The sequence below is a fragment of the Hypomesus nipponensis genome, chromosome 21 (genome assembly GCF_054491055.1).
Source record: "Hypomesus nipponensis isolate SF chromosome 21, ASM5449105v1, whole genome shotgun sequence".
NCBI lineage: Eukaryota > Metazoa > Chordata > Actinopteri > Osmeriformes > Osmeridae > Hypomesus > Hypomesus nipponensis.
In genome coordinates, this window is record NC_140381.1 from 6,142,500 (window position 1) to 6,161,616 (window position 19,117).

The window sequence follows — 19,117 nt, forward strand, 5'->3', positions numbered from 1 at the left end:
TAACATTGCAATATTAGTGAACCAAAAATGATCTTCCTCCCCAACATCTGACACATTTGTATTCAGCCTGGCAGGATATGATGTCATAGACACGATATCCCAACAGGTCATGGCCAGCTGGAGATAGGCAGCTCCTATGTTTTTATTCAACCACTGTTTCCATAGTGACCTGTATGACACATCAGTCTAACAGACAGATGATGTGTGTGTGTGGGTGGGTGTGTGGGTGTGTGTGTGGGCTTGATAGTAAAAAGGTTATCGTCCCTAAAACAGACCTCCCTTCAAACGGAAGTGGGGGATTTTCTACGTGCACCAATCAGTCATGCTGTCCATTTAGGGTTTTAAAGAAGATGAAAGGAAGCACATGTAAATATGACTCTACCGTAGGGGCAGAGTGGAGTCCAACCACACTCTCATCCACCATCAGAGGTTACGAAGCATTACACAAGGTAAACAGTCTCTCACCCCCATGGGGAAAATATGAAACTGGCATCCAGAGAAAGGATTTAGAACTGTATTTGCCAACTGTGCACCGTTACAATATTTACAATATAACATAAGAATATCTTACTTAACAATTCTGCTAAAGAAAAAGTCGGGATTAGAATGGAGAGAAAAAAAAAAAACTTGAGACAATAATGGACCAGTGTTAGTCCACAGGAACAGGGAGGTCATGGTGGTTGAGCTGTGGTTGGTTGTGGTTAAGCTCTGGTTGCTCAGTGTTGAGGCTGGCGTACTCCACCGAACCCTGCTGACAGAGTTTCATATGAGACCAAAAATCCTCCACTAAAATGGAATTAGAGAGGCCACAAAGTTTAAAAAAAGGGCTATTCTCAGGATCTAAGATCTAGATACGCGAAACTCAGTATCCACCCTGAATCTCTATCACACAAGTCCATCCCAATTCTTCCCGACCCAACCCCCTCCGCTGTCTTTAGATCATGAGGTCATGAAGGAAAAACCCACCAGACTACCTCCAGAACCAAGTAAGGACATAAACAAAGCCATCATGGCGCAAGTCTGGGCCTGTTGTAAGCGTTTGATGGCCCGAGTGAGGATAGTGTGTCATCGGGGATGGGCCTGAAGGCCTGGAGACAAGCCTGGAGACCGGCCTACTGCACTGATGGGACTGAGTGATAGGGAAGGAAGCACCAGCCCAGCTCCCTTTGTTCTCGGCTGGAAACTTTGACCGCCGTTTCCCTCTCGTGCAGAGTAATTACTATACCTAGTAGTCTGAGTGGTAGTATGACTGGGGCTGGTTTGTGATAAGAGAGGCAAGGAGAGGGAAGGAGGAGGAGGGAAATGAGGGAGGAAGGAAAGGAATAGGAGCGATGGAATAGAGGGAATGAGAACGAGAGGGGAAAGGAGGGGGGCTTTTCATTGTCACTCATCACCGATTTTGTCGGTTGGGGTAAAGGTCATATTTGATTATTGAGTGTGCTAGCTTTTTGTCATTGCTTAGGCTGTCACTGTGACACAGAACCACTGCTGTGTTATAAACCGCAATCTCATTGACATCAGGAACAGTAGCACATTTACACAAGCACGAAATGTAATAAAACGCTAACAATTCACCATTTTTGTTCGTAGAACTGTCTCCCGTAACCAGAACATTGTAAATCAGTTTTAAAGACAATCCATTTAAAATTTGACTTACATAGTCATGGTGGTCAAGGTCACCTGGGAAAACATGGAGAATTAGTCACGAAGGAAGCTGGTGTGTGTGTGTGTGTCTCTGTGTGTGTCTGCGTCTGTGTGTATGCAACACTGGGAGGACATGTAATGATTCATATGACCACAGGTTCCTTTGACAACTCCTTTCAATATTGAGCTGGCATGCATAGAAGATGTTCACGAGCCGTTTGACAGTTCCATTGCCATTCTGAGTCACTGTTTCCCACAGAAGCAAGTGTCAAAAGTTTGAAATGAAAAGACTCTGTCCTATCACCTTTCCTCACCTGTTGAACCCTTCCTGTTCCTCACTCAAAACTTTCTTTATCTAATTATTTGGAAAGGAAAGAGAAAGGTGCAGTAGTTTCAGATGTTTTTTTCAAGAGCTGTATACCTGGACCCAATGTCAGCCTTCTGGACACGCCCGTTCATTTGATACGACAGCTCCAGAAAAATAAAGAGACCACTGCAACTTTTTACCTTCCTTTCCCAAAAGGTTCGGAAGGAACATTTTGAGTGAGGAACAGAAGGGTCCATTTTTTTTTTGCAAATCGTATTGATTTGTCATGTCAATAAGGGTATCATTGCTCTTCAAGAAGACATCAATCTGCTTTTCAATCACTCTGTAAACTAAGTTATAGTTAAATTTCACAAAAGGTTGAATGTCCCAAGTTGATTATACGGTAAATATTTAAAGCTATGGTGTGCCTCCCCGAGTTTGCTGGATAGACAACGTCAATAAAGGGTTCAGGCTCTTATAACAGGAAGTTCCTGCTCATAGTGACAGGAAATGGTCACCTTACCGGTCTGGTAGCTGTGGATAAAAATAATGCACATCATGCCCTCACCACTCTGCTAACCTTATGCTATGAAGTACGAGGCGAATATCACTATGAACGGAACAGAATGTTAAACATAGTTTGATTGTTATCTAATGCAATCCATAAACAGGTTGGTGTGAAGAGTGGATGCAGAAAATAGTGATGAGCTTACCCAAACCTGTTGAGGAGTTCTGGAGCTCAGTGTACACCGTGTCTGTGCCTTTTCTCAGAGGGACTGCACATGACAGAGAAACATCATGAAGGCAGTTAGTCATCACTGACATAACCACTGATCCAACTGACATACTGGCTTATCAATTACGTACTTAATAAAATAATGATAATAAATAAAATGCGTCAAAACATTTCACTGGAAACGGCACATAATGGCTGGCCCAGATTCAGACTTGACAAACACATTTAACAAGTCTCACGCTTGAAAATAATTTTCTTCGATTTAGGAGATACAGTTGCGAGCGGGCCTTTTTGGCGCTATAACTGCCACAGTGCCCAAGGGGCTAACAAACAATGTGAGGGACGACTGGTTACATAAACCAGCTTAGCAATTATGTTCAACCCTTCCTGTTTATAAAGCCGAAAGATGTTTCTGGAAGCCTGGTGATCATGGTTACGGTGACTCGGAGACATCTGAATTACAGGCAATTTGACCACTCCCAGGAAGTGAAAATCTATCTTATCAGTGGCAAGAATGTTGGAGAAGCATTCTCTGATGATTTTGGCATGTCGATATGGGCTCAGGGAGAAGGGAAAACAGGAGGAGAGAGGGCTAAGAGAAAGAGAGAGACAGATAACGGCACAGGAGAAAGGTGGTAAACAAGGGAAATCGAGGGGCGGGAATGAAGAAATGCCCTTTTGAGCACTGTTTCATGGTAGCTTGATGTGACACAGATTGAGACTATGTCTAGAACTATGTCACAGACACTCTATTCCATGTGTGTGTGTGTGTGTGTGTGTGAGAGAGTGTGTGTGTGAGAGTGTGTGTGTGTGTGTGTGTTACCTCTGGCAGGGTCCATGGGCCGTGGGTGAACCACCTCTGTGTACTCCACGTCAGGCTCGCTAGACACAGCGCTGTTCTCATCATCGCTGCCTGTGTTCACAGTTAGGATTCACATCGCCATCAAACAATTGGATATGTATGTATGTATGTATGTATGTATGTATGTATGTATGTATGTATGTATGTATGTATGTATGTATGTATGTATGTATGTATGTATGTATGTATGTATGTGTGTATGCATGTATGTCAACAATACAGCTCCTGAAAATCCCCCCAATAAGGACAGCTCTCAACACGGCAGTCTGCAGTGAGTACACCATCCGTGTAGCAACCCTCCTGTGGGTTCCCTCTCCAACCCCAGTTGTTACAAACAGGATTCCGCCACATAAACAGCTCCTTGCAAAATCATGGGTAAACTGGATTCGGATCAGAGTGCGAGCCTACAGGAGGGTAGCTCTCCGGGGGGGGGGGGAGGGGGGGAGCCCTGCTCGGTGTGTTCCGGGTCTGCCTGTGGAGGTACAGCGTGTGGAGATGTGAGTCTCACCAGGGTGGGCAGATCTCTCACTCCAGACGCTGGTCCCAGCTCCATCCACCCTCACTACGAGATACAGAAACACAGAGACACATCAAGCCCACACTTCCAGAGGCACATCAAGTCTACACTTCCAGAGGCACATCAAGCCCACACTTCCAGAGGCACATCAAGCCCACACTTCCAGAGGCACATCAAGCCCACACTTCCAGAGGCACATCAAGCCCACACTTCCAGAGGCACATCAAGTCTACACTTCCAGAGGCACATCAAGCCCACACTTCCAGAGGCACATCAAGTCTACACTTCCAGAGGCACATCAAGCCCACACTTCCAGAGGCACATCAAGCCCACACTTCCAGAGGCACATCAAGCCCACACTTCCAGAGGCACATCAAGCCCACACTTCCAGAGGCAAGACCAGGCTTGGTGATGCCTGCAGCTGAGCGAAATGATCAATGGGGGCAAGAACCGCTGAGGAATCTGACTACAGATTGAGAGGTTGCAGGTTCGAATCCCCCTATTTTTGCTTTGGATGAAAGTGTCAAATAAAGGCGTTCAAAAGGTATTCTGAGGTTTATTTACAGGTAGTTTAGAACTAGGGCCTGGCTCATCATATGGACCCAATGGGATTCCCCCTCTCTGAGCCATGACTACTGGGGGTCGTAACCAAATCCAGTTGTTATTAGTTCATACATCCAATCAATTTGAATCTAGCAAAGATTCATAGCTGCTTTGAGTCTAAAGTACATTTTAGGGTGAATAAATGTCATGAGTAAAAAGGTTTTGGCAGATTTGAAAGATTTTGGCAAATTTTTTTTGTTGGCAGATTTCCCCAAAATTCGTATTGTGCATTACACACAAAGGGCTCTGTTTACGCAACACCAGGCACACAATAACCCGCCACCGCAACAACTTCCCCACTGCAACATCCTATTCCTGAATATCATTACTGATTGTATCCCAACTCTCAGCGCGCGGCTTAATTTCCTCCACCTGCTGCCTTTCGCCAAACACACCCCGGCGTGAGACAAACAGAACTGTTTCTCCATCTAGCTGGATGTGGCCAGCTGAGGAAGTTTCTCACAGACATCATTGTTTCAGAGCTTCCAGGCTAGCTTCTGTTTGCTCAATTAGGCCTGTTATGTCTGTATGTAGTTTACATGAAGTATTAGGATAAATGCTGGCATACAAAAAAAGCCAAATATGGCTTTTACGTGCAGATAAGCCATGTCAAAGACAGTAGATAATGAGATTGGTACATTGAAATGATATTGGGATGCTGTTCTTGTAAGAGCAGTTTCTTCAGCTAAACAAAAAGGGTACTGACACATTGCTAAATAAACTCAACTTATCTTTTATTCTACAAGTGTTTCTTTCAATCAGTCAGTGGATCAACCAAAAATATATACACACATTTCTACGAATGACTGTGAAGTGTACAGTATATACAGTTGTCATCTAGGCTTCTAAACACACAGAAACACATGGACTGGTTACATTATTGAAAGGCATGCAGTCAAACAAGCAATACAAGGAGACAGACACGTTGAAAGTGAAAACAGCAGACACAGACTGCATGTGGATATGACATCACAGCAGACACTGACAGCAGGAGGATATGACATCACAGTAGACACTGACAGCAGGAGGAGAGGGCCAGAGCAATGGGTCCAGGTTCACTTCAGGGTCTCAGTTGGCGGCCATCTTTTTTCCCCACTAATAGTGCTTCCCTTCATGCCCTCTATTGCCCAAACACCCTCTGAAATGTAGCCAACAGCAACATTTACAAAAAAGCCAAATAATCACAGCAAAAAGCCAAATAACCACAATGTGGCTACCTTTCCCACACAAATAGTATCTCCAATGTGTATTTTCACATGTGCCACTTGTCCAATTGAAGTTTAAAAAAAAATCCACTTAGATTCGATTTTCTACACTGTCTCCGGAATACTGTCGCTGCTCCTGTTGCTGATGTCAGCAGGAAGTGAGGTCACACTATTTCGCATCCCATTGGCCGCTCTCCCCTCCATGACGTCAAAGTGGGACGCTGCGCCTGGAATAAGATGACATGGATGCCGCTCTCAAAACACACTCAAACCCCCCTGACACATCTGCACAGCTGCTCGCTCTTAGCACTGCTAGCGAGCTGTCTGACTGACTGATTCATTCCGGGACTGTCTGACTGACTGACTGATTCATTCTGGGACTGTCTGACTGACTGTTTCATTCTGGGACTGTCTGACTGACTGATTCATTCTGGGACTGTCTGACTGACTGATTCATTCTGGGACTGTCTGACTGACTGATTCATTCTGGGACTGTCTGACTGACTGATTCATTCTGGGATCATCCAAACACAACCGCTCGTAAAACGCACTTGCACAGAGACCCTATACTGGAGGTACAGTAACGCGAGTACACAGGCCTAAATACACAACCGGCCCCTGAAACTTCAAACAAGTCCTCATGCATGCATTCCAGCTTGCTCACGTACAGGATGTCAACAAAACACGTAGTTCCTCGAAGACAATACTTCCCTCTAACAGGAAGGAGTGAATGGGGGGGGTTAAAAACATCAAAGCATGCTTCGCCGGGCACACTTACCCGCCAAAGGTGACTAAGATCACCAAGGATTGGCATGCAGGTGGTGCCAATGACATACAGCATGAATGACACTGACCATGGGGTAGAATGTTACAAACGTGCTATGGCTGACATGAAATGGGACAAACCCATGTAGGGATGACGGGGGTGGATGGTACAGTACTTGACAATGGACGTGCATGACAACAGTCAGTGAGACGGAGGAGAAGGAGAAGGGGGAGGGGGGCTACCTGTGGTGGGGTCATACACCTCCGTGTCGTGGGTGAGACTCACTGTTAAAGAGTCATCTGGTTTAGGGCTCGAAGGCTTTCTGAGAAACGGTGGGAAATAAAGTCATCGTTGGCAGTGAGAACCGACGGGGACGAGAATCCTCTCGCCTTGTCTCCCGCTAGCGGGATTTCAACCCGTAGGACTTTCTAATATCACACAAGGCAACCCCACTTCAATCCCAAACACAACAAACAGGCGAAACCAACTCACACTGAGAGCTCAGCGGCCGTGTCTCTTTTACCTACGGTGAGGAGAGTAGAGGCGAGAGGGGGGGGAGGAGAGAAAAGGAGGAGGAGGAGGGTTTCATACGTTAGTCTGGTCAGACAGAGGAGGCCTCGGTTGCTGGGGGACTGTAGGTGTCTCTACCTCGCTTGGCCCTGAAGCGCAGCACGCAGAGGAGCACCACCACAGCCACCGTTAGCAGGCAGGACGCCACGATCAGGCCCTTCTTCCACGTCGCGGTCTTCACTGTGAGCGGGGGGGGAGGGGGCGGAGGTGTGAGGGGGTGAGCGGTGTTGTGGGAGGGGGGGGACATGGAGAGATAAAGACAGAGGGGTCAGTTTTACAAGTTCCAAAACATAGCACATCTGCTTCCTTCTCTGTGGGATCTGAAGTGTCTCTCTGTCTCTCTCCCATCCCTCCCCCTCCTCCTCCACCTTCCCTTCTTTCCTCCTCCACTAGCCCCTTTGTGGGAGCTGCACGCTGCGTGTAAATACTCCAGCCAATGAGTGCTAGCCACCAACCGCTGTGGCGTTGGCCACCTCCGGGAGGGCTGGCTAGTGTCGCTGGAGTGTCTACCCCCGGTTGACCTTGTGCTCGGGGCACAGGAAGCTAAAGAGCTAACGGGGACGTTTAGCTGGTGTTCAGGATATTGAGCACGGCCGGTGCAAATGGCTATGGCACCACTGGGGTTCGATAACAGGGCGGTTGGATAACCTTGATACCTGTGGGCAGTGAGTGGGCGACAGGGGGGCGGCCGGAGGGTAGAGAATATTAGAGCTTGTGTGTGTGTGTGTGTGTGGCTGCCAGTGCTTCTATAGCGGTCTTCACCTTCTACGGCTGGATCATGTGTGCTTTGGTGTGTACCTAGATGTGTGTACCTCATCTGTGTACGTGCGTACCTATTTCAGCCACCAGCCCGACACACGTACACGCACGCACACTCCCAAAACACCCAAGTCTTCCTCACCCTCCACGATGACCTTCTGGCTCCGGATGATGACGTTGGCGTAGTTGACGGCCTCGCAGTAGTAGGCGCCGCTGGCCTGCTTGTCCACGCCGTGGATGACGTGGCTGTCGGTGACGGCGGTGGACGTGCTGCTGTGCAGGGACTTGGGGCTGTCGTCGCGGTACCACCTGAAGGTGATGGGAGGGGAGCCCTCGGCGCTGCAGATCAGGATGAGGTCGACCCCCTCCAGGATGTCTGACAGGGCCGGGAGCACACTCAGCCTGGGGTCGGAGAGAGGCACTGGGGGTGGGGTGGGTGGGGGGAAACAGCAGCCGTTAGAAGTGGACTGAGAAGCGAAACAGGGAAGCGTTTGGCGTTTTCGAAAGCTGTTTCACTCGACGCTCCGCAAAAGCTCTGCGTACGCACCAAAAACGACCTCGGCTATCGACCGCGGTGTGTCGTGAATGAATAATACTTTTAAGTCGACTACGCTGTCAATTGGTCACATGATTCCTGTGCACTACACATTCAAACAGAAACACTCCGGTACGTATCCATTTCACGCGTCCCAGAGGGCATGGTGTGCTCACCTACGACAGAGATGTTGAGGTGTTTGCCCACCACCGGCAGCACATGTCTGTTGTTCTGTGAGCTGCAGCTGTAGTCACGGATCTCCCCGGCCCGCTGGATCGTGATGTTGAACAGCGCCAGCTGGCCGGGCCGCGTGATGGTCACCGTGCCGACCGGCGCCTTGTTCCTCCAGAGGGTGTGGTTGACGGGCAGGCTGCCCCGGGCCGAGTGACAGCGCACCTGGAACGGGCGCCCCACCACCACCCTGCCCACGGCCCAGATCTGGGGTTCACTGGCCAGGGCTGGGGGGGGGGAGTGGTGAAGAGGGGAGGGGAGGAGGGGGAGAGTGGCGAGGAGGGGGGGAGTGGTGAGGAGGGGAGGGGAGGAGGGGGAGAGTGGCGAGGAGGGGGGGAGTGGTGAGGAGGGGAGGGGAGGAGGGGGAGAGTGGTGAGGAGGGGAGGGGAGGAGGGGGAAAGTGGTGAGGAGGGGGGGGAGTGGTGAGGAGGGGAGGGGAGGAGGGGGAGAGTGGTGAGGAGGGGAGGGGAGGAGGGGGAAAGTGGTGAGGAGGGGGGGGAGTGGTGAGGAGGGGAGGGGAGGAGGGGGAGAGTGGTGAGGAGGGGGGAGGGGAGGAGGGGGAGAGTGGTGAGGAGGGGGGGGAGTGGTGAAGAGGGGAGGGGGAGAGTGGAGGGGAGGGAGAGAGTGGAGGGGAGGGGAGGGGGAGAGTGGAGGGGAGGGGGAGAGTGGAGGGGAGGGGGAGAGTGGAGGGGAGGGGGAGAGTGGAGGGGAGGGAGAGAGTGGAGAGGAGGGGGAGAGTGGAGGGGAGGGGAGGGGGAGAGTGGAGGGGAGGGAGAGAGTGGAGGGGAGGGGAGGGGGAGAGTGGAGGGGAGGGTGAGGAGGGGAGGGGGAGAGTGGAGGGGAGGGGGAGAGTGGAGGGGAGGGTGAGGAGGGGAGGGGGAGAGTGGAGGGGAGGGAGAGAGTGGAGGGGAGGGGGAGAGTGGAGGGGAGGGAGAGAGTGGAGGGGAGGGGAGGGGGAGAGTGGAGGGGAGGGTGAGGAGGGGAGGGGGAGAGTGGAGGGGAGGGGGAGAGTGGAGGGGAGGGTGAGGAGGGGAGGGGGAGAGTGGAGGGGAGGGAGAGAGTGGAGGGGAGGGGAGGGGGAGAGTGGAGGGGAGGGAGAGAGTGCAGGGGAGGGGAGGGGGAGAGTGGAGGGGAGGGGAGGGGGAGAGTGGAGGGGAGGGTGAGGAGGGGAGGGGAGGGGGAGAGTGGAGGGGAGGGGGAGAGTGGAGGGGAGGGGAGGGGGAGAATGGAGGGGAGGGTGAGCAGGGGAGGGGGAGAGTGGAGGGGAGGGGAGGGTGAGTGGTGATGAGGGGGAGAGTGGTGAGGAGGGGAGAGGAGGAGGGAGGGATTGCACAGCAGATGGTTGAGAAAGCCTTCAATCTAAATAAGGTGTTTCTTATCTTTATCTTTCGAACTTATCGATTACTGTAAGCCAGCAAATGGAAGATAACTACTGTTCATTCATTGAGCCAAATACACAACAGGTCTCTGTTTACTCACCCTTTATTTGGACAACCAATGCTGGACTGTGCTTCACTATACTTCCTGCTGTCACAGTGCACGTGTAGGTCCTAGAGCCTGTTGTGCGGACCAGATCTCCGAAGACTTTGTCGTTGTAACTGGTGTGGCCCTCGTTTCGACGAATCTGGTATTTGACGTCTGTGCTGTCAACTCTCTCAGGGGCAAGGATGTCGCTCTGGCATCTCACGTGAAACGTGTCATTCTCAAACACATCGGGGTTCACAGTCAGAGTTGGAGTTGAGATGATTTCTGTGGGAAAGAAAATGTGTTACCAAACGCTATTCTATAAAGGGGTCAATTGCTTATTGCCAACTGGGAAATGTTGAAAACAAAAACATTTGCATTTACACATCAAAAATAAATTTGTGACTCCAAACGTAAGATGCGGCTTGACAAAATAAAAATAAAAAGCAACAACAACAAACAGGTCTTCCCCTTAATGTTGAGCTCACCTAGGACTTTCACAATGCTGTTTTTTTTCTTGACCACGTTGCCCTTCATTACGCTGCACTCCAGCTCCCCAGAATGATTCGAGAACACTGTGAGACTGTGCGACACTTTGGCCTGGGTTTGCGTGACATCAAGCAACTGGTTCCCGTTGCTAAGGGCGACTTTGATCAAGGGATTGATCGCCCCGCGATATTCACAGGAGACGTTGATCCTGTCCCCCTCGAAGATCTTCGTCTTCGTCGGATCAGGAAGGACGGAAAGAACCGGAAAGAAGTCAAACTCTGCGGACAGACAGACAGAAATGTGGAAACCGGAACAGTCACCAGTAACATGGTTTCATTCATCCGACTTAACGTTACTCAATGGAAAGCATAGTCAAATTACTTTGAACGTGTGTGTGTGTGCGCGTTTGTGGTTCATTAACCTCGCACTCTCACGGATTGCGCTTGGCTGTGGTTGGACTTGACCGCGTCTGGCACCATCAACACCCTGTAGGCACACTGCATGTCTCGCTCGCCCGGGTTGTTGAACAGGAGCTCCACCTCCACCTGGTTGGAAGTGGTCTGCTCCTCGTGGATCTCCTCGCCTTGGTCGTAGAAGTAGAAGATGAAGGTCCCGGTCTCCCCAGGGGCTTGGCAGGAGACCGGCACCCGGTCTCCCTCCTGGATGGGGACTTGCGCTGTGTTGCGCAGTATGAGCAGCAACGGTTGGGAAAGGCCTGGGAGGGGGGGGGTGAACACACAGGGGAACACGCACACGGTTCACACGCACAAGAACACAGAGGTGCACTTGTCACGCGTGTGAGGAAACGCCGCTGGGACAGCTCCATCATATGACACACACACACAGCACACACACACAGTACACACACACACACACACAGTACACACAGTACACACACACACAGTACACACACAGCACAGGGAGGTTTCACAGAGACCTAATGACACCACAGAGAAACCCACGACCCTCCCGTCCCGAGACAAACATCCCCTGAAACCAACCTGTCACTTTAAGCTTCTCCGTGTTGCTGACGGCAGTCGTGTCCTGGATGGACACATTGCACTTGTACTTGCCGCTGTCGCTGACCCTGGCGTTGGGTATGCTCCACAGCAGGTCATCAGCGCTGCTGGTGTTGATGCGGTGCACCTCGACGTTGTCCTTGAACACGGCGTAGAGACGCAGCAGAGACTTCCCCGGGCTGCTCTTGACCAGCGGCCGGCAGCGGAGGGTCGGGCTGGAGTCCCTCTCGACGTCGCCGTCCGGCTCAATGGACAGGGTGACGTTTTCCAAGGTGAACACTGATGGGGGGGGGGGGGGCAGCGAAACATATAATGTGAAATAAACAACAGCCACCGCGACCATCCTCACGGGACTTGCGTGTGCACTGTGTGTCTGAGTGACTGAGTCCAGACACACGAAAAGAAGGATCTGTAGGGTAGAGATCTCAGTCTAGACAAGCTTGGCGAGGTGGAGATCTCAGTCTAGACAAGCTTGGCGAGGTGCAGATCTCAGTCTAGACAAGCTTGGCGAGGTGGAGATCTCAGTCTAGACAAGCTTGGCGAGGTGGATATCTCAGTCTAGACAAGCTTGGCGAGGTGGAGATCTCAGTCTAGACAAGCTGGGCGAGGTGGAGATCTCAGTCTAGACAAGCTTGGCGAGGTGGAGATCTCAGTCTAGACAAGCTTGGCGAGGTGGAGATCTCAGTCTAGACAAGCTGGGCGAGGTGGAGATCTCAGTCTAGACAAGCGTGGTCTTGGCCAAGCACACTGGAGGTCTCCTCCTCCTGCAGGTCGAAGGTTCTGCGATTGTGACAACGAAGCCATGCTGACGGCTGGTTGTCTTTAAACAATCCCACCAGAAGAGGAAGGAAAGGCCCCTTTTGTTTACTAAACGGGACCGGGTCTTCCAGGAGACTGGACTAAGGGCCAGGGTGGAAGCCACTTGTGAGGATGGTGAGGAGGAGGGTGTGGAGGGTGAGGAAGGTGTGGAGGGTGAGGAGGGTGTGGAGGGTGTGGAGCTGGACCCTCGCACGACGACTATCTATTGAGAGACGTTCTTAAAGCGACCGGGCTTCATATGTGTATGGAAAACTGTCCAGCTAACGAGTAGGACTAGACTGAGTTCCAATCACACGTGATGGAAACACTTCAGCAGTGTTCGGGATGACGACAACTGGCAAAGGAACAAGGCCATGAGCCAGCCCCCCGTGAGCGGTCACGTGACACAGAGGGATCTGCGGACCAAGAGAAGACCCCCCCCCCCCCCCCCGGCTCACAGGCCTCAGCACCTGAGTGTTCCTCCACCCCCAGCACAGCTGAGGCAGGTGGAGGCGTGTGACACCATCGCCACATGGCTTCCCAAAGCCTCCCGGTCACAACCTTTCCCACAGAGTGGCATTCCCAAGAGTGAAAACACTGATAAGAGCCCGCGAGGTGCTTCCAAGCTGTTGTTACAGTTCCCCCGCACGCATGGTTTGTGTGTATGGTATGTGAGTCATCTTAAACTTGCTGCCTCACACAGAAGTCCTAAAATAAACAAGAATAAATAAGAACTTTCTGTCCATCTACAATCTACAAAAGATGAAATAAGCATTCCAAATACGAGATACAGGAAGAAAAACAAAACAAAACGTTGAATGAAGCTCCGAAGCTCGAAGGTCTACTTTACCAGCACATTGTCCCCGTTTTCAACTGGATGAATGCAACGAATGACTCACACAGCCCTTTATACCAACAGAAGAAGCGTTTTAGAAGCAGGATTTCCTACTTACATGTTAGCCCTTCTGCTTGCTGACCTGGACGACATGAAACGGGGAAAAAACAAAACAGAAAACACCAAAAAAAATCAAAGCCTTGTCAATACACAGCCCCTAAATCCAAAAGGTTCCTCTTCCCCCCCTCCTTTCCCCCCTTCCCCAAAGGTGTGAGACGACCGCCAGACATCCTTACAGGTGGAGCTGCCAAGAACCGAGAAGAAGAAGAGTAGGAGAAGGCTGCCCATGCTGGGTGAGGGGCTGCAGAGGGCTCTTGCTGTTCCTGGCTGGCCTGGCGGAGGTGTTCACTGACTGAGGGCTGGAGCCTAACGGGCCGGGGAACAGGGCAGGCGTTGGGGGGAGGAAGGGAGAGGGAGGGAGGGATGGGTGGAGGACAGGGAGAGAGGGAGGGTGGTGGGTGGAGGACAGGGAGGTCCCTCAGCCAGTGAGCGCTACTCGCTCTCAGCGCAGGCTTAATTTGACAGGAAGTGACTGTTGTTTCCTCAGGATGTGCAACGCCGACAGACTCTTGGCGGTTGTGGAATGTTCTCCACTTGCCCCGTGTGTGTGCGTGTGTGTCCAGTATGTGTGGTTTGTCTCGGTCTACTTTATTAGTCCGGATGTGAACTCTGACCCTGTGTGTGTGGGGGCCTGGGCAGGTAGCGAGGGGTGACAGGGTACCCTGCGTCTGTGTATCTAGCTCAGTTAGTTTCCTAAAGTTAACACGCCCATTGTGTTGGTTCCCTTTCACTGTCATAAATCTCAGCCTTGCCCAAAGAGACCCTCTGTTAAACCAACCTTGAACTACAGCAATGATGAATTGTTTGTATTCATGATCATTCATGTTCATGTGTCATGCTGAAATGCACTGGCTCTCTAAATCATCTTATCACGGAGAGATCTTGAAGGCTCAATGTGGACGATTGATCTTATTATGATTTCAATTCAAGTCTCTAATCAACATTCTCATTCTCCTTGACAGATCTTTAGTTTGACAAGCTGTCTGCTACAAACACGCAAGCACAGACACACACACACAAATATAGGAGTGACAAGAAAAAGTCTTGTGTATTTGGTTTATTTCATTGATTTCATCTCCTGTCTAATAAACCACATTCCGCCAAGCAGTCTACAGTCACAGAGACACACCTGATTGTTTTCAGTTTTTTTTCTTCTACATGGTGAAAGTTTCTCTCGTCTTCATCGCCATTTCTAAAATGTTAAAACTCAAAAAGCAGGTTATTTCAGAGGTGTGGTTCCTAACGTGGACTGACACACACACAGTGGTTGGCTGTGCCAGTGAAGCCGCGGAGGATGCAGTACCTCCTCCGAACCCTCGGAGGGCGCTACTGAGCTTAGTGGAGAGGGGGTGGGGCTACGTGGTGACTGCAGGTCACAGTTGCACAGAATACATGGCATGTGTTACTAGTTTGGTTCAGTCCACAGGCAAACCTGGTTGTCCTTTAGCAGGGGTAGGCCAAGCTTGGGGCTCTACGAGGCAATAAGGTGAGGGGGAGGGGAGGACGCACACGATGCTGTGTGGAAACCAGGGTCGTCCAAGACTCCCCCCTCTCTCCACTCCACCAAGTCTTAGACGTACAAAACGCCAGCCAACTGACCAGAATTAAAAACAGATCATTACAAAAAAGAAAGAAAAAAAAAGAAAAGAAAAACGAAGAGAAAAATTAAATAAAAAGCAAAGCGAGTCAAATGAAATCCAATAAACAAAAGGATAAAGTTACCGCAGAGAAGAGGCACGTTGGCGTCAATACTGCTGTTGGGGCAAAAAACAAAAAAAGCACTCTCTCCTCAGCATGCGGTTTCAAAGGGGTCAAAAGAAATAAACAACCCAGCGGAGAGACCGGAGGTCCAGGTCGTCCCCTCAGGAGAGACCGGAGGTCCAGGTCGTCCCCTCAGGAGAGACCGGAGGTCCAGGTCGTCCCCTCAGGAGAGACCGGAGGTCCAGGTCGTCCCCTCAGGAGAGACCGGAGGTCCAGGTCGTCCCCTCAGGAGAGACCAGAGGTCCAGGTCGTCCCCTCAGGAGAGACCGGACGTTCAGGTTGTCCCCTGAGGAGAGACCGGAGGTTCAGGTTGTTCCCTCAGGAGAGACCGGAGGTCCAGGTTGTCCCCTGAGGAGAGACCGGAGGTTCAGGTTGTTCCCTCAGGAGAGACCGGAGGTCCAAGTCGTCTCCTCAGGAGAGACCGGAGGTCCAGGTCACAGGGTCGTTGCTGAGACCCAGCAGAGGCTGCACTGCCTGCCGATGGCTCGCGATGTGGTACCTGAGCTTGACTCCCCCGCTACGACCCGGTGGGCTACTGGGCGTGGCTAGGGGCAACGATGCGTTGAGGCTGCACAGTGTTAAGAGTTCATCTGCTGGATCCCGTAGATGTTAAAGGGTCTGGGGCCGCTCCCGAACGGCCATTTTTGATCTATCGTTCACTTCAGCGTCCCGTCAATGGACACCAAAGCCAAAAAATGAAAAACAAATGCGCTAAAATCAAGACTTAATAAAAGGAAGAAAAAAAAAAAGGAGGAGAAAGAGAGGATAGGGAACAGAGCGGCCGACCTCCATCGAGTGAAAACAAAGAAGGAAAACTAGCTGTAGTGAGGCAGAGAGCCAGAAGGGACTTGATCACCCACAATGCCTTGCCCTTTCGCTTCTTCTGTCGCTGCTGTTACTGTGGGGGCGTGGCCCACTTGGGCCTGGAGGGTAGAAGTGGCCAGTAGAATCATATTCGGCTCAGTCTTTGCCGCTCTCGAAAAGCCTCACACAGGGGCCGAGTGGACAGACTGGGTAACAAAGGGGCCTAGCGAGGCCTAGCTTTGGTAAGTCCTCCTGAAGCTACTCCTTCACATCCCCAGCGTTGACTTCCATCTTACCTGGGGCTGAGCGGCTACACACTGGGAAGGCATGGACGAGGCGGACCTGGGGGGGATGGGGGAGGGGGCTGCAGCGTCCACCACTTCCTTCATTTATTGCTATGCAGGTCAGTGATAGAGGGAGCACTAGGTGCCTGTAGGGGGACGGGGGGGTTAAAGTGGCCCAGGTGACCCTTGTTGTTACCGTTTAGTTAACCGTCCACTGTGCAGAGGGTGTGGGTTAGCCTTCAGGCTTTGGGAGAAGGTCGGCTTCAATACAGCGCGGAGGGGTTTCCTGAGTGCACACGCCGAGGCAGGGAAACACTCTGGGGCGGTGTGGGGAAGGTGTAGGGGTCACCATGGCAACGGATTTTGGCACGCTGGGGTGGGGGGGTGGGGGGGTGGGGGTTCGGATTGAAGGCAAAGGGAAAGGCGGGCGAGGGATGCGGGGAGGGAGAGGGTAGCGTGAGAGGGAGAGGGGGGGGGGGGAGGGAGAGGGGATGTTGAAGGGAGGTCAAGTCCTGGCACCGTAGCAAGCATATCTTTCAACGAGCGTCGGTCATGGCCCCACATCCCTTATCCCGGGGATTATCCGTGCTCCGTTTCAGCACAGCGCGCTCCTCCAGCCTGCCTCGTCCTGCCGCCGGGGCGGGACAGCCCTCCGCGGTGCGGGTTCTCCTCAGGAACGTCTGGGGAGAGGCGGGGCGGAACATCCCGGCTCCGCCTCCAGGCGTCCCAAGTAGAGGGGACGCCTGTGTTTTTGCCCACGGGTGTTTGTGTGCTTAGCAAGAGCGAGTCCGCTCCTCTCCGCGACCCCTGGCGCAAAGGGGTCGTTCCAGAGTTCGACCGGGTACTGACGATCGCCGGGTTTTCGAACACCAACCCCGAAGACGGTACCTACTTTTTAAAATAGACCTACTATCATCTGTATATGCAATTAAATATACAAGCTGCTCAGCACAGCCAAGTCTACAATCAATAGCTTCATAATAAGAATATGAATGAACAATAATAATAATAATATAGTCGTCATCATCATAACATAAATTTGTCAGCAGCCATCACTAGGACATTCAGGGTTGGTAAATTGCATATGTACAGTAGAAGTCATTTACATCCTGGATCCCAGGAGTCGTAAGGGGTCGAAGGGTCAAAGGTCATGGGTTGAGGGGAGAGGACACTGGGGGGAGGGGGTGAGTGCTGGGGTGTTATCTGAGACGCTTCTCTGCTGAGTAGATGGACATGTAGTAATCGTTGCTGCCCACGGCCAAGTGGGGCTGGAGAGGAGGAGAGAAGGAGAGGGAGGAAGAGAGGACAGGACAGGAGAGAAAATGTCCATGAATACACAAGGCAATCTTATAACATGACTGTGAGACTACAATTTAAAGTGAGTGCATGAAGCTATATGCATGAAGTCACATGGTGCATTTTTATGCGACGCTGAATTGAAGCAGTATTGTGATGAATAGAGACTCTAGGTTACTGAGGTAGACAGTGAGGTACCGAGCAGGGATGAGTTTCGGCTAACTGTGTGATACTGTAGGGATGATGGTACCCCGACTCCAGAGTGACTCTGGGCTAACAGACAGGTACTCAATAAGGATGACAGTATCTCTAGGCTAACAGACAGGTACCCAGTAAGGATGACAGTATCTCTAGGCTAACAGACAGGTACCCAGTAAGGATGACAGTATCTCTAGGCTAACAGACAGGTACCCAGTAAGGATGACAGTATCTCTAGGCTAACAGACAGGTACTCAATAAGGATGACAGTATCTCTAGGCTAACAGACAGGTACCCAGTAAGGATGACAGTATCTCTAGGCTAACAGACAGGTACCCAGTAAGGATGACAGTATCTCTAGGCTAACAGACAGGTACCCAGTAAGGATGACAGTATCTCTAGGCTAACAGACAGGTACCCAGTAAGGATGACAGTATCTCTAGGCTAACAGACAGGTACCCAGTAAGGATGACAGTATCTCTAGGCTAACAGACAGGTACCCAGTAAGGATGACAGTATCTCTAGGCTAACAGACAGGTACCCAGTAAGGATGACAGTATCTCTAGGCTAACAGACAGGTACCCAGTAAGGATGACAGTATCTCTAGGCTAACAGACAGGTACCCAGTAAGGATGACAGTATCTATAGGCTAACAGACAGGTACCCAGTAAGGATGACAGTATCTCTAGGCTAACAGACAGGTACCCAGTAAGGATGACAGTATCTCTAGGCTAACAGACAGGTACCCAGTAAGGATGGAAGGCCAGGCAGCTGATAGCTCCGATCCTCTGGCCCATGAAGCCGTCGTAGTATTTGATGTTGCTGATGATGTCCCCGTTGGCATTGTAGACCGCTATGAACTGGTTCATGGACCCACTGGGAGACAGAGAGAGACAGAGAGAGAGACAGAGAGACAGAGAGAGAGACAGAGAGAGAGACAGAGAGAGAGAGACAGAGAAAGAGGGACAGAGAGACAGACAGAGAGAGAGAGACACAGACAGAGAGAGAGACAGAGAGAGACAGACAGAGAGTAAAGGGGAAAAAAAAATAATCTTAAAACATGGAAGGACAAAAACGTCTTGAGAGTTGGAACTGGCCCTGGTGTCTTGAGAGAACAGAAGCAGCCAGTGGCTCCAGGGGAGGCTTCCCTCAAACGGACGAGCCAGGCAGCGAGAGGCGCGCCCCCTCTGGACTCACCAGGCAAACAGGTCAGCCTGGGGGTGGATGTCCAGCGCCGTCAGCCCCTTCACCGTCTGCAGCACGTTCACCGAGTCCGGCGCACGCGGCTCGAAGAATCGCACGTCTCCGTTTACG

At 51.3% G+C, this 19,117-nt stretch overlaps 2 protein-coding genes across 16 annotated transcripts in view; both read right to left on the reverse strand.

Annotated features, from left to right (window-relative positions):
- Positions 1–500: 500 nt before the first annotated feature.
- On the reverse strand, positions 501–13,786 carry pecam1b (platelet and endothelial cell adhesion molecule 1b). Of its 11 annotated transcripts, XR_014740570.1 has the most exons (17): positions 13,637–13,785; positions 13,459–13,482; positions 11,690–11,986; positions 11,110–11,403; positions 10,688–10,966; positions 10,215–10,484; positions 8,681–8,962; positions 8,112–8,390; positions 7,289–7,390; positions 7,133–7,163; positions 6,883–6,962; positions 4,058–4,111; positions 3,511–3,600; positions 2,665–2,727; positions 1,959–2,485; positions 1,658–1,680; positions 685–748 (listed from the first exon to the last, which is right to left on the reverse strand). XR_014740570.1 is itself a non-coding variant. In XM_084685338.1 (16 exons), the coding sequence occupies exons 1-16, from the start codon at positions 13,686–13,688 to the stop codon at positions 650–652; spliced, it is 2,319 nt and encodes a 772-aa protein (XP_084541464.1). In that variant the 5' UTR covers positions 13,689–13,784; the 3' UTR covers positions 501–649. The 11 variants fall into 11 exon arrangements, 9 of the variants coding, with proteins under 9 accessions (XP_084541464.1, XP_084541465.1, XP_084541466.1 ...); XM_084685338.1 differs by lacking the exon at positions 1,959–2,485 and having other exon boundaries at positions 501–748; positions 13,637–13,784; XM_084685339.1 differs by lacking the exons at positions 1,959–2,485; positions 4,058–4,111 and having other exon boundaries at positions 501–748; positions 13,637–13,784.
- Positions 13,787–16,764: 2,978 nt separating this feature from the next.
- Positions 16,765–19,117, reverse strand: part of rptor (regulatory associated protein of MTOR, complex 1) — a 101,291-nt gene continuing 98,938 nt past the window's right edge. For 4 of the 5 annotated variants that reach the window (XM_084685709.1, XM_084685708.1, XM_084685707.1 and 1 more), the window contains 3 exons: positions 19,001–19,117; positions 18,550–18,679; positions 16,766–17,577 (listed from right to left, as the gene is read on the reverse strand). In XM_084685709.1, the coding sequence (XP_084541835.1) occupies positions 17,509–17,577; positions 18,550–18,679; positions 19,001–19,117 (316 nt within the window). In that variant the 3' untranslated portion in view covers positions 16,766–17,508. Of the gene's footprint in view, positions 17,578–18,549; positions 18,680–19,000 lie in introns of all 5 variants that reach the window. The other variant, XM_084685706.1, reaches the window with a different exon arrangement.